The sequence below is a fragment of the Gekko japonicus genome, unplaced genomic scaffold (genome assembly GCF_001447785.1).
Source record: "Gekko japonicus isolate JY-2015 unplaced genomic scaffold, Gekko_japonicus_V1.1 scaffold1092, whole genome shotgun sequence".
Taxonomy (NCBI): Eukaryota; Metazoa; Chordata; class Lepidosauria; order Squamata; family Gekkonidae; genus Gekko; species Gekko japonicus.
In genome coordinates this window covers 21,466-35,794 of record NW_015163632.1, presented here as the reverse complement: position 1 = coordinate 35,794, position 14,329 = coordinate 21,466, and the positions used below count along the sequence as shown (strand labels likewise).

Genomic DNA, 14,329 nt, shown 5'->3' with positions numbered 1-14,329 from the left:
AGCTCCTGCAAACCTAGCAGTTCGAAAGCAAGAAATTGCAAGTAGATAAATAGGTACCACTTTAGTGGGAAGGTAACAGCGTTCCGTGCGCCTTGGTGTTTAGTCATGCCGGCCCCATGACCACGGAAACGTCTTCGGACAGTGCTGGCTCTTCGGCTTTAAAACCGAGATGAGCACCGCAACCCTAGAGTCAGATTCGACTGGCTTTCGAGCAAGGGAACCTTTACCTTATGGGGGGGGGGAGAGGATTAGCAAAATGTTTAAAATGTTGGAGGTAGGACTCAGGCAAAGCAGCCAGTGGATAGAGACCCTCTGAATGACAGATCAGAGAGCGAACTGATTTTGGAGCGTGTGGAATGTTCTAGAGAAGTGCCACCACCATTCAGCTTTTATTTATAGGGGTGGGGGTGATGTGACCAAGCCTGAAGATGATAGCAAATTATTCAGAATGGCAAGAACCTCAGTGAATTGTGAAGGGCTCTAAGGATTTGGCCTTGCTTCCTTGACAGGAATATCAGGTTGGTGACTACGTGAAACAAGATGCTGGATTAGATACATGACTGGTATGAGTCAGCTCAGTGCTGTATTAACTAATGTCTGCCTTGCAAAAGACAAAGTTTAGGAAGAGGCCAGAGAGCAGGTAGGAAAAGTTTTGCCCCAATGGCAACAAGCTTCCCCAGACACTTCTAGAAAAATTATTCTACACTCTAGCTAGTCTTGAGCAGCAGCAAGAAAGGCTGTAGTCTGTCACATGGCCTAGAATTTCACAATCTACTTTTACTCTTGGAACTCTGACCCACAAGTTCAGATTTCTAAAGCAGTAAAATACGGTGAATTGTGATTACTGCTCCTCTTCCTCAAAAGTTACATATTTTACAGGAGCACTTAGTCATGCAGCAATGGTTTGGATTCCCAAGCAATTATATTAGATAATACTTTCAGTTATAAAATGTTATAAAAGCTAGCCAAAATTGAATTTAGGCTTTGGCTTATTGGGACCTAAGGGCATATACAACTTGCCTGCTACAACAGCATTCCACTTCTACACCAAAGGCTTTCTGGAAAGTTACACAAACAGGCCAGTATCACAGTGATACCGAGCACATAAAGACGCAGGTATGTTAATAACCTGCTCCTATACCACATAGTTTGTACGGAAGCATCATCTTATTTAGCTAAATGAGATGCTTAGCTAAACCATACCATATACAAGTTCAGACTTTGTCCACACTCTAAAAGCAAATTCTGAATCACCACCCTGTGAAGTGACGTCACATCATAAGCTCAGTGGCCATTCATTTTATTTTTCTCCCACCGTGGGGACTGAGGGTGGGGCATCCCCCACCACCACCGGGGGAATGGCAACCCTACTTCAAAAACCAACCATCTCACTTACCTCATTTATCAATCCAGACTTAGGTGGGTATATAATCAGTTATAGATTCTATCCCCTCAAAATCCTTTTTCAAATCCCACTGGGAACCCTGGTGCAATGGGGCGGGGTGGGTAACTGAATGGCAGAAAAAAAGCCAGTGGGGTGCTGTCTAGCCTCCTGAATCTATTAATATTGTCAGTGACCCTCTCAAGCATAATGCTGATCTACCATCAATTTTCACCACTGCAGGTGGTGCACAAATATTCTTCAACCCAGACTCAGGATATGACCTGCACAAATATTCTTCAACCCAGACTCAGAAAGAAACAATTCTGTTGGCAGAAATGGACTGTAGGATCTAGCCCTGGGGTGTCAACCGTAAGGCCTGGGGGCCGGAACCAGCCCACCCAGGGCTCTTATGCAGCCCGCGAGCAACTGATGCAAGGGATGGAGTGCTGGGGGAGTGGGCGGAGGCACTCTGATTGTGGCTTCAGCATGGCAGAATATCCTCATCTATAGTAGTCAAACATTGTGGGAGCATCTGCCCAGCTTGCCTCTCCAGTCTGCCTATGTGGGTTTTCCACTGCAATCCCCTCCCAGCCCACAGGGCCATGCAGTGAGGATACACCAACTCAGAGCTTACCAGCTGCTGTTCTTTATACAGTTTGTATCTGGGATCACATTTTATGGCACACACGGCCCAGCCCGACAAAGTGACATTTATGTCAGATCCAGCCCTCGTAACAAATGAGTTTGAGACCTCTGATCTAGCCCTTTGACTCATAAATCCATTCATTTAAGCAGAACAAACAATACTGGGAGGCAAGCAAAAAGCAAAAGCCGAGTTCCACATTTCAAATTAGTGTTTTATACTTTTGTTTGAATTCTTCCCTTACACTTCCAAATACAGCATTAAAGTTAATACCATATATATGTATATATACACACATCAGAATAATCCATGTTAGTCTGAGCAGATATCATACCGTTTTCAATTATGAAAAAGTTCTATAGAATTTAAAGTTTAACACACTTGCCAATTTTTATCATCAAGCCTTGTGGTAATAATGGAACCAAGCTTCTAGCCAGGATCTCCTTTAAACACATTTTTGTAGCTGAAATCTAGCTCTGCATTTCACTCAACTAGACCATTGAAAAAAGAGGAGCCACACAACTCAAAAATAAAATGTTACTTTATGTTTTTTACTGTCATTTTAGAACTTATTCTTTTTTATACAATCAAACATGGGAACATAAGAGCAGACTTCCGTTATACACCTTGTAAGCTGTTGCCCCAAGACACCTTCATGAAAGTCAAATCTTGTATCCAGCATACCTTGTATCCAGCTTTATCTAAGAATTGATGCATTTTTCTATCCATGATTTGGTTTTCCAAGTGATGGGAAACTCCCTACAGTCATACTGACGAGGCTCAATTTGTAACCATTAGACTTAGCATTCCAAAGTAATTCACCTGGCTACTGTCACCAGATCTGTTGACTAAAGTCAAATTACTAACAATTTATACACATGTACAGTTATATTGCAATAAAAAGGGATGTTAAACGCCAAAGTGAGCACACATTCTGTACTTTAAGGTCTGCTGCTACAGAAATCCCTTTTTGACACATATGCAAGAATATCGGGGATCTCATTCAGTGTGCGCTTTGTCGAGCAGCAGCAATTTAATTAAAAAACAGACTGCTTGAAGCAGTTACCCCTGCTTGTGCCTTTAGAATACTAGCTACACAAAATGCAGTTCAGTGCTTCATGACAAGATGCAGCATGCAAACCAAAAAGTAGCTGCATACATGTAGCAAAGAATTAGCTCAATGACTTTGGAGAGATAGGAAAATGCATGAAGACTTTTTTCTACAATAGGATACAATCAGAATAGGATAGGAAACATTTGCATTTCTGACAAAAACATCAGAAACAAAGGCGTGCAGATGACAGATCAGCATTATGAAAAGACTCTAAAGGCACATTTCAGATAGCACGATGATTCTTAATTAAAAGTTTCTTAAAAGGAACGAGAAGTGCATTTTTAGCAATGTTCTCTGAACACAACTCAAATGCAGAGTCCAAATGTTTCATAGTATTCTCTTCAGTTGATATGGCTTTTCAGCACAACTCCCAATTCAAGCAAACACAAGAGGGAGGGGGTTGGATGGCTGGGTTAGTAAAGGCTCACTGTACCAACAAGAATTATTCATCAGACCCTACTGATCTCTTTTGTGCCCTTTTGCGGGGCAACCGCCTTGGTGAAGCTTTGTCTGGAAGAGAAGAGAAATACGTAAGTTACTAAAATCCTTGGGGGAGGGGAAAGAATTATATTTTATTTACTCAGAGCTATCATGCAAGAGGCAAATATGAAATCATATGTGCTTTGTTAGTTATGTACATGCAACTAGTAGCTTATTATCCATGTATTCCTAAGACAATGGGAGACCAGAACATTCAATATTAGTTCAGTCAAGAAAAATGGATGCTGGCCAAGATGTTTTTGCTCAACCAGGTACTACCTTTCATAACAATTCTAAGGATGAAGTACTATGTCCCACTTTCCCCTATGACATGTAAACCTAAAAATATTTTAATTAAAAATCTGAAGTTTAATATCTATTGAACTATAGTTTGCACTAAGTAAAAAGAATAATGCCAAGTATTCCAATCCAATCACCTTTAATGGCATGTAATGCCAAATTAATTCTAAAGATGCAGTCATTTTAATCGTTTGCAGCAAATGCACGGGAGTCCCATAGCATCTCAGAGACACAAATATACAAAAGCTACTATATATATGTTAATTTTTAAGATACCACGTGTAATACTAGGAGTTAACAGACAATGGGTGAGCAAGTTCACATCAGTGTGTAGAACTGAATGCCTGCAACTACTTCTTTGGCCCCTGCTGCTTCTCTACAGGTCTCAAAATGACAAGGCTGTATAGCAGAAGCGTAACTGATATTAGACCAGTGCTAGCAACCTGTGGCACATGAGATGACTCTGTGCAGCACTCAGTCCTCTCCTAAAGCCCCTCCTTCAGCTGCTCTGTGATGAATGGGCTGCAGGAAGAGACTCTATGGGGACAGCTGTTTCCCTCTCACTGTCCCAGGAGCTATACAGGGAATGGGACAGGAGGCAGAGCCAAGTCTTAAATTTAGGGAAGATCTGGCCCAATACTTCGGAAAGGGTGCTGACCCCTCTATGGCCCTCATCTTCTGGCCCACAATCTCCAAACTTCCAAAAAACCCTTATCTGCCTACTATGTCCCACTTTCCCCTATGACATATAAACCTAAACATATTTTAATTAAAAACCTGAAGTTTAATAGCTATTGAACTTCCACCTGGCACAGCCCCTCCTGTCTCTATGCCTTAAGGACAGTTTTGCCGCATTCTCATATTCATTGTTTCCTTAGGCTGCTGCTCTTCAGGTCACTACTTTGTCCCATCTCATTGAGCTGCTCTGTCTCCCAACCAGCAACTGCAACTCTCCTCTTCCACTCCTCATACCTTGTAGCTTTTCCTGACTTTATGCTATGTGTTCAGAATACCCCTTCGTTCTCTACCTCTTGTCTTTTACCTTTCATCTGCCACCCACATTTCCTCCAGGTGTTCCTCCTCCTGACCTCCACCCCTCAACTTCCCATGTCCCGGGACTCTTCCTAGCTCTTGTCTTATCCAAAATTTTAACCCCAGACTACTTTCCATTATAAAATCAATCTATGACACCACTCCAGCTCAGCCAATCAAAATCAGAAGTTTTACCAGCACAAGCACAATACAATTACTGACTTGTTGCTAAGGCATACTAAATTCAAGCAGGCACCTAAAGGCATTTTAAAAGCTTCCAGGAACTCTATGATTTTCTAGTCAAACTGCTGTTATGCATCAAAGGGAAACCCTTTGCTTTGCTTTAACACATGAAACAAAAGTGGCTCAAGAAAATCATCAAAACCTTATAGGATGCATTCAGAACATTGTCCAGCATCCACCTAGTTTCTGACAATTAAAAATTATGATGTAATGTTTACCTTAGGAAAGAAGGTATGAGAAGTTGCAGCAAATCTACATAGCCCTTAATTGATTTTAAACTAGTGTGATATTTTGATATAGAATGTGAACATCAGTCTACTTCGGTCAACAACAACATGCAGATAGCACTATGCTGGCATCCCTGTGATTCACTCAAGGTTTTATTTTCAACATACAAATAAATAAAGAACAGACTAGTCTTGCAGAAAAGTTATTGGCGAAAATAACATTACATCCCTCTGGCTCATGGCTGTAGAGTTTAGAAATGGGAGATCATAGGCTAAAATTAGTAGCAACTTGAGCTTGTGAAATGAAGAGCATTGTAGTAAGGATGCCAAGTATTTGGAACTGGAACACCATTCCAAAGCATAATTACAAGCCAAAGCATTTGGTACTGATCTTTTAAAAATGATTATCTTCTACATTTTCTATTACTTAAATAAAGCTGCAATCTTGACATAATTTCATAGGGTAGCAGTGTTGGTTTGCAGTCGAAAACCTAGACTTGAGTCCAGTAGCACCTTCAAGACCAGTAAGATTTTTGGGGGTATGAGTTTTTGAGAGTCAAAGCAATCAGATACTGGACGAAGGGAGGTTTGACTCTTGAAAGCTCATATGGCAAAAAACCATGTTGGTCTCTAAGGTGCTTTTTGTTGTTGTTCAGTCGAACTGTTGAGTCCGACTCTTCGCGACCCCATGGACCAGATCACGCCAGGCCTTCCGGTCTTCCGCCGTCCTCTGCAGTTTGCTCAACTTCATGTTCGTTGCACCTATGACACTGTCTAACCATCTCATCCTTTGCCCTTCAATCTTTCCCAGCATCAGGGTCTTCTCCAGTGAGCGCTCCCTTCTCATTTGGTGGCCAAAGTATTTGAGCTTCAGTTTCATTATTTGGCCTTCCAGGGAACAGTCAGGGTTGATTTCTTTTAGGATTGACTGATTTGATCTTCTCAACAGGACTCAAATCTAGCAATCCTGCCAAAGTTAGGCTACTTAAATCCAATTCATTTTATTAGAATTTTAACAGCTTAACTTTGTACAGGACATGCATTAAAGAGAACATATTTAAAACAAAGAAATATACAATTTGAGCTGAAGAGCACAGATTAAAGTACTATGGTTATCAGCTAGCTACTGTGCTGCCTGTCTCAGGTACAGAAAACTTATGCACATGCATTTTTTTAGTATAGCACATCTTAAAATCCAGTTTGATTACATCATTTATTCTACATATACTGTTTTATTGCACTGTTCTTACATTTTGCAGTCTGGTTTTATTGCACTGTTATATTACTGTCACTTATGTACTCTCTAATTTTATAAACTGGTTATTGATCACACGTATTATACTATTTTTATTACATTGATTTTAAATTATTTGCCTTCAGTCTAAGCAAGTAAGGACCATAAATGAAGCAAATAAATGAAGCTGCCAGTGGTCCTCAGGTAGCACCACCAAATGATCGAACTTGGGCACAATGGGATAAGCTTCTTTCACATTCCTGCCCCCTTTACAGCTTTTTATAACCCTATCAATTTTAGGCAGATCTTCTTTAAGCTTTATGCCATTACTGTGCTTTGATTTGGCCTTCTTTAGCCTGCCGAGACTTTTATGCTTTTAACACTTGTTTTATGCTGATTTAAAATTGGGTAATAGTATTCTATTTTGTACTGTTCAAATATGCATTTTTTGGACTGCTAGCTTTTTCTTGTTAGTTACCCTCAAGCATATTCTGGAGAAGTGGGGTAGAAATAATCTAAGCAAATCTTATGTTAATCAGTTCTACCTGAGGAGACAGGTTGGCAGGAGCTTAATACTGCTGGTGTTTCCCTAAAACGTCTTGAAGGTACCACAAAAGTTAATCTATACAAATAAGATGATGAAATAATTGGAATTAACTGGTGAAGGATTACCTAAGTAGTCTTTCAGGGTGCAGTCTGTAAAGTTTGTGATTGGAAATTTCTTCCCTTAAAATGTAAGCAGTGTTGAATCTGATCTTTCCTTTCACATCTGAAATTACTGAAGCTGATGTGAGAAGTTTTTATTCTATATGCAGTTATTTGAAGCATACCAACCACCAAATAGGAAGTTCAATGAAGAAACCAATGCAAATTATATATTTTAAGAAGCAACCCTTAGTCTAACAAAGTTTGTCTCACCTCTTCTACTTTGCACTGAAGCCACAGGAAAAGCGAAACAGAAGAGACAGCAAAGATGTTAGAAGAAGTCCACAAAGTACATATACGATTTAATACCACATATCTGAATTGAAGCCAGCAAAATCTGGATTCCTTGTCTAAATCTCTATGCCTCCCTCTCCCTCCTCTTAAAAACACCTTTGTCTTAGGCAGTATTGTTAGTCATTAAGTACAGTTTTGTCTCAATCTGAATCAAACATTTACTTAACAAAATTACAATATTAGTAAGTCAGGGTTCCTCAACTGGGTGCCCCATGGGTGCCATGGCACCTGCCAGGGCTTTCCTTGGCACTCACCAAGCTTTTCGGAAAGTAGGTGGGCCACTGTAAGGCAGGGCTTGTTACTGGCTGCCCTGACTGCCCTCATTCAAATGAAAGGGTTTTCCACTGGAGGATCAGGAGGACTGGTAAGTATCTGGGCCTTCCTTAGTCAGTGTGTGGTTCCATTCCCCCACTCAGGCTTTCTGTCTTCCCAGAAGGTGTTAAGAGAGGAGTACTCAGTTTGGCTCTGCCTCCTGCGGCAGCCGTTTAGGGGTGGCGCTCACCTTCCCCTCTCAAAATTCTAAAGGTGCCTACAGGCTCAAAGGGATTGAAGATCTATGGTCTTAAGTAGTATGAAAACTCAACTATTTTAATATTAAGTTCTTCGGAATCTTATGCGATCTCAGCTTTACATAATCTAATAGTAGAAGTGGAACTCTTTCTGAAAAGTGCTTTCTCATGAATGTGAAAGTGGTTTTGACACCAACTTTAATCACTTTAACAAAAGACACTCGTTGTTACAAGGTCAATCTTTTTAGAAAGCAAATCAAGAAGATTCATTATCATAGCACACCCTTTTCCAGGTATACAGAGAACATGCAAGGATGTTTTTATTTGTTAAACTACTAGGCTATAAAAGCCTTAATACTTACTGATTTGATTTAAAGTTTCTTGAGGAATCCAACTCATGTCAACATCATTCTGATTTGATGTCCCCATCTCTACTTTTTGAGCTGGTCTTTTTCTCTGGAAGTATTAGAAAGAAAGTTATTTCCTCTGGAGAATGAATGAGATTTTCTACTCTATAAATGGCACTATCACAACAAATGACCAAAGTAATGTGGAAACCTAAGGGAAATAAAACTATTATGTTCATTTAATATATTTAAAAACACTAACCAACTATGAACCCAAGACTATATTAACTGAAATGTAGTTTCAGAACATCAGTACCCTTTAAGTCTTTGTCATCTTTCTTGTTCCAAATTTATAGCAAGAGCTTCTCTTGCCAGGATTTTAAACTATTAACACCCCCCAATTGTTAAACAAAAGCAATTTGTTTAAAGTTACAGAAATCAACTGAAGCTGTTCAACTAGCAGTATGTTTTATTTATAACACATTTGGTTTTTTTAATGCTTCAAGAAGTCACAGCTAGTGTGGAGCAATAACAAACTCCATCAGCAAGGTTAACACAAAACAGCAGAAACTTTTGCGTTCTCCAGAATTCTTTTCCACAGGCCAGATGCAAGAAGGACATGAGATCATGGCCTGGAACATTTTACTGTGCTGCCTTTCCACTCAATTCAGAGTGATCAAGGCAGCAAACATTTAAAAATTTGAGATTAAAAAAGCATTTAAAATATAAATGTATAAAATATTTAGAACAATCAGTAAAATCTAACATAAAGACACAGGCAGGGAGGAATACAATGACAGAAGTAGACAGACAATCTCCCTGGAGAGGGAGTTCCAAAGTTTCTGCACCATGACCAAGAAGGCCCTTAAGCCTCAGGTGGTGGAGGGAAGGAAGCAAAGCAGAACCTCCAAAGATTTTATAATTTTAACAGTAGTTAACTTGAGCGGCTCAAATTCACAAAGAACAATCTAAAATGGTTAAAAGATATTTTCAGTGTCATGCTGAGACCTATCACAAGTTAGAATGTGTCTCTTTTAACCTATAGGTGTAATGTGGAACTTGTAGTGTTGGGTTAAGCAGTGCCAGATACTTGACTAACGTCTGAAGATCAGGTACAGGCATGGTATGCAGATTTTGATGTGCAGGAACACCACACATTTTCCATAGCACAACTGCATTTCACCCTCCTCACATTGTGAAGGATTGTATTTTTAAATGACTGTCACTCAATTCATACTTGCAATTAGACTTGCTTAGTCTTGATATATTAATACACAGTACAACATAATTCTACACTTATCTTAGTTATTTAGTTTTTAGCAGTTGTACTCCACTGAAGTTGTCCGTTGCAAAGACAATGCCACACTATGCAGACACTATTCATTAACACGAACAGGAACAGGATTTATTAGTTACATGGCTTAAGGACCCCCCCATGCAATATGGTATGACCTTTCCATTGAGGATGCAAGAGAGGCACAAACAGCTTTGCTTGTCACTTTCTAATCATCTATGAACTAACAGGGCTAGCAATTTTTAATCTTTTAGTCAAGGAAAATGGTTTTGTAAAATCATTTACTTACCTTTCTAGATTCTAATAGCTGATGCAAACCAACAATCACAAGAAGGCCAAGTCCAGCAAGGAACATATACATAAAGATCCTTATTAAAAGAGAAAGAAGTCTATTAAGTTGGTTTAACTCCAGATAGCTACGAAAACAGCTGTTATCCCTCAACAGTGAACAGATTAAAAAGGAGCATCTTAACATATACAAGGACGTCCCAACATTAGCCCACAATATTATGAATACTGCTAAAGTTCATCCCCATATGGCTAGAGCCAGATTATGATGGTGAATAATGGGACACCAGTTCCATTTAGGTAACGCTGGACAGACAGCCAAATGCACATCCGTATTAAGGTTCACAGCAGTATGCAGAGTCTGCATAAGCTGTTACATAGGTAATCCAACAGAGCTTTCCAACAGAGAGAAAAACACTTTCCTCCACCCCTCCCAATCTTTTGATGGCTAAAACTGAGAACAATCCTTACTAGTGCTAAAGAAAAAAATTAATCTTACGTTTCACCATCCAATCCATCTTCTTTTTCAATAATTGTAACAGTTTGATTGAAAACAGCATCTTGGAAAAAGTTCCCCTGAAATTAAAAAAACCCACACTAACAGTGAAATCTTTTGATAAGATTTAATGTAACAATAGTATAGCTAGATTACTAAAAGGCCCTCTTAATTTTTAACCACTTGAATGCAATAATGATGTCTGCCCAGCAGATGGCACTTATGATACTGTAGGTACTCAGGGATGACCTGTGTTCTTTACCTGCTTTCAGCTCCTCAATTCCTTATGTTGCAAAAATGAGCAACAGTAAGTGTTTACTGGACAATGGGCCTAGATGCTGTGCAGACATCAGGCTATCAACACCCACTTTCAAAGCTTTACTGGGACATAGCTGATACACCCCAACATTAGAAGACCAGATATAAAAAGTATCTGAACAAAACAAGAAGCATGGCAAGTGGACAACAAGTCACTTTCTACCTGGCTTTTAAAAGTGGTACAAATAACTGAGGCACAGTTATACCTCCCCCTACCCAGTTCAAATCCACAGTGTGAATAATGTTACTGGGAGAAAAGTATAGAAACAAAATAAAATTTAAAATGCAGGTCCTAAACTATAACGGCATTACTCCTAAATCAACTATTTCAAATTCTAGATTATCCAGAAATATAATTATAGAATGGGACCCACAGAATAGTAGCCAAGTCAAGATGGACACACTGATGAGCACCATTTGCATGATCAACAAATGCCACACTTAACACTGATGAAAAGTAACCTTCCCCTTGAAATCACCAGGCCCTGCATCACAACTCACATTCTGGTCTTTGTAATTCAGGTTGATGACTAGTCCAAAGGGCCGGCCACCCATAGGCTCTGCAGGAATGAAAGAGTATTCAAATGTGGCTTGTCTCTGTGGTGGAACAACTGTGTTCAGTGGAAGAGCAGTGAAATTCTGAATGAAAAACTGGTAGTCCTGAGGGTACCGGAACGAAGCATCTAGAGATTCCACAATGAAGTCTTCTGTACCCTTGTTGGTAAAGCCTACTAAAAACTTCACAATGTTGTTTGCTGGAAAATCTAGGGAAAAATTAGGAATCGCATAAGATAGACATGCATAACTGAAACTTGCAAAATGTTTCATCTGTAATTATACTGATTTTAGGAGTCAACAGAAAGGGTGTTGTGTTGATGTTGAACTACACTGTGTTTTACCTTCTCCTTTCACAAATAAGATGGTTGTATCAGCATTGGGTGATGCTTTAGGTTCTCCTGATAGGTCTTCTTCCTCTTTCTCTTCTGTCTAAGACAAGAGAAGGCTTTTTGAAAACCCTATGATGAACAGTGAAGCAATGAATTTTCAAATAGGTCACTGTATTCCAAATGCCCACAAAGTATTCCCAGAGAAACACACTCCCTCCTCCACAATCCTACACCTTGAATGCTTAATACAGCCAAAATGGACAGGACAGCTAAAACATATTACAATACCAACAGATGGGGAAATATTTCCAAACTTTAACAAATATAATTAACTTTTAAGGAACAACCCAAAACGGGATTCTTTGGGTGTTGGCTGCTATATATTAAGAAGTTAAATATTCATAAGACATACCTTGAGCATCTCTCTTATTTACAGATAACCTTTTTATTTGGAAAATGTATATGTTCCCTCTCTCCAGAGACCTACTCAAGGCAGTTTACAAAGTAGAAGCAATACAACAGTCAAAAACTTCATAAGAGCTAATAAAACAAGGCAGGTACATAAAAAGAGCACACAACATTCAGCACCCTAAAATGATATTGGTAAAACAGCCCCAAGGGTGGAAGTAGACCATAAAAAGCAGACTAAAAAGATGGAACTCCTCAGGTACATACATAAAAGGAATCTTTAGTTGCCAGGCAAAAACAGTAGGGCAGGTTCCAGGCAGGCTTCAAGGGGGAAGGCATTTCAATGATAAGGCACCAAAGAAAAAAGCCCTGTCTCTGGTTGCCACCCACCTCATATCTGCAAACAGAGGCACAGAGAGATCTTAACTGGCAGGCTGCACAATATGGGAAGAGGTGGTCCTTTGTAAAGCTTGGTACAAAGCTACTTAGGGCCTTGAAGATAAGAACCAGCATTTTGAATTGTGCCTGGAATAGCACAGGGTGATAATGATCCCTGTATAGATAGGGTTAAGCTTCTGTATCTTTCCTTTTTCCCGTCTTTCCCCTTTCTCTGTGCATAAACTAATAAAATTCTTTTTTTAAAAAAATAAAGCTTTCCATAGTAAGTTCTATAAAAGCTTGGGGGTGTTCCTAGATCTAGCCTTATTAATGGATAAACAAGTCAGTACTGTTGAGTACTTACTTTCAGTGACATCCAGTTTATAAGCTGGTCCCTTATGTAGTCTCTGTTGACCTAGCTGCACTGATTTATGCTAACATAATTTACACGTTGAACTACTGTAACATGCTCTATGTAGCCCTGTTATGACGACCTCACCCACTTCCCTCCCTCAAAGGCAAGATTTTCCCTCCATTTTTCTCTCCCTTTCTGACTGAGAAGCCCTATTTATTGATTTTCTTTTCTGAAGAACTATGGCTGTCCCACCCTGTCACAGTATGATATTTTGCTGCTGGCTCAACCCAGGAAACTGAGGGAAGGGTCAAGATCTCCCTTTAACTTAAACCACTTAGAATCATAGAATGTTAGAGTTGGAAGGGACCTTGCAGGTCATCTAGTCCAACCCCCTGCACTCTGCAGGAGCATAGCTGAAAGATAGCCCTACATACCTACAACATACCCGAAAGATGGTCGTCCAGCCTCCACTTGAAAACGTCCAGCGAAGGCGCATCCACCACCTCCCAAGGCAGACTGTTCCACTGCTCAACCACTCTTACAGTTAGGAAGTTTCTCCTGATATTTAGCCGGTAACAACTTCCTTGTAATTTCCACCCATTAGATCTAGTCTTGCAATCCAGAGCAAGAGAGAATAGATCTGCTCCATCTTCTACATGACAGCCCTTCAAATACTTGAAGACTGCAATCATGTCCCCTCTAAGCCTTCTCTTTCCCAGGCTAAACATACCCAACTCTTTCAGCCTTTCCTCATAAGACTTTGATTCCAACCCTCTCATCATCCTGGTTGCCCTCTTATGGACACGCTCAAGCTTGTCAACACCCTTCCTAAAATGTGATGCCCAAAACTGGACACAGTACTCCAGGTGAGGCCTGACCATAGCAGAATAGAATGGAACTACCACCTCCCGTGATCTGGACACAATGCGTCTGTTAATGCATCCTAAGATTGCATTAGCTTTCTTCACAGCCACATCGCACTGCAGGCTCATGTTTAGTTTGTGATCAACCAGAACACCTAGATCCCTTTCACATGTGCTGCTGTCAAGCCAAGTCCCTCCCATTCTATATCTGTGCCTTTGATTTTTTGTACCTAAGTGTAGAACTTTGCACTTATCTCTACTGAAATTCATTTTATTTGTCACAGCCCACTGCTCCAGCCTATCTAGATCATTTTGAATCCTGTCTTCTTCAGAATTAGCAATCCCACCTAGCTTTGTGTCATCTGCAAATTTGATAAGCATCCCCTCTATGTCTTCCTCCAGGTCATTTATAAAAACATTGAACAACACCGGGCCTAGGACCCAGCCCTGTGGCACCAACCATGAATTCATCCAACGGTTGCACCATCCAGCCCACACTTAACCATCTTAACCTCAAGGATATCATGAGA

The 14,329-nt window shown here is 40.0% G+C and overlaps 1 protein-coding gene across 1 annotated transcript in view; it reads right to left on the bottom strand.

Moving 5' to 3' along the window:
• Nucleotides 1–2,085: 2,085 nt before the first annotated feature.
• Nucleotides 2,086–14,329, bottom strand: part of SSR1 (signal sequence receptor, alpha) — a 30,306-nt gene continuing 18,062 nt past the window's right edge. Inside the window, exons 3-9 of the mRNA XM_015407540.1 lie at nt 11,808–11,895; nt 11,410–11,672; nt 10,594–10,670; nt 10,096–10,174; nt 8,528–8,621; nt 7,576–7,590; nt 2,086–3,651 (exon numbers count right to left, since the gene is read on the bottom strand). Of these exons, the coding sequence (XP_015263026.1) occupies nt 3,584–3,651; nt 7,576–7,590; nt 8,528–8,621; nt 10,096–10,174; nt 10,594–10,670; nt 11,410–11,672; nt 11,808–11,895 (684 nt within the window). The 3' untranslated portion in view covers nt 2,086–3,583. The remainder of the gene's footprint in view (nt 3,652–7,575; nt 7,591–8,527; nt 8,622–10,095; nt 10,175–10,593; nt 10,671–11,409; nt 11,673–11,807; nt 11,896–14,329) is intronic.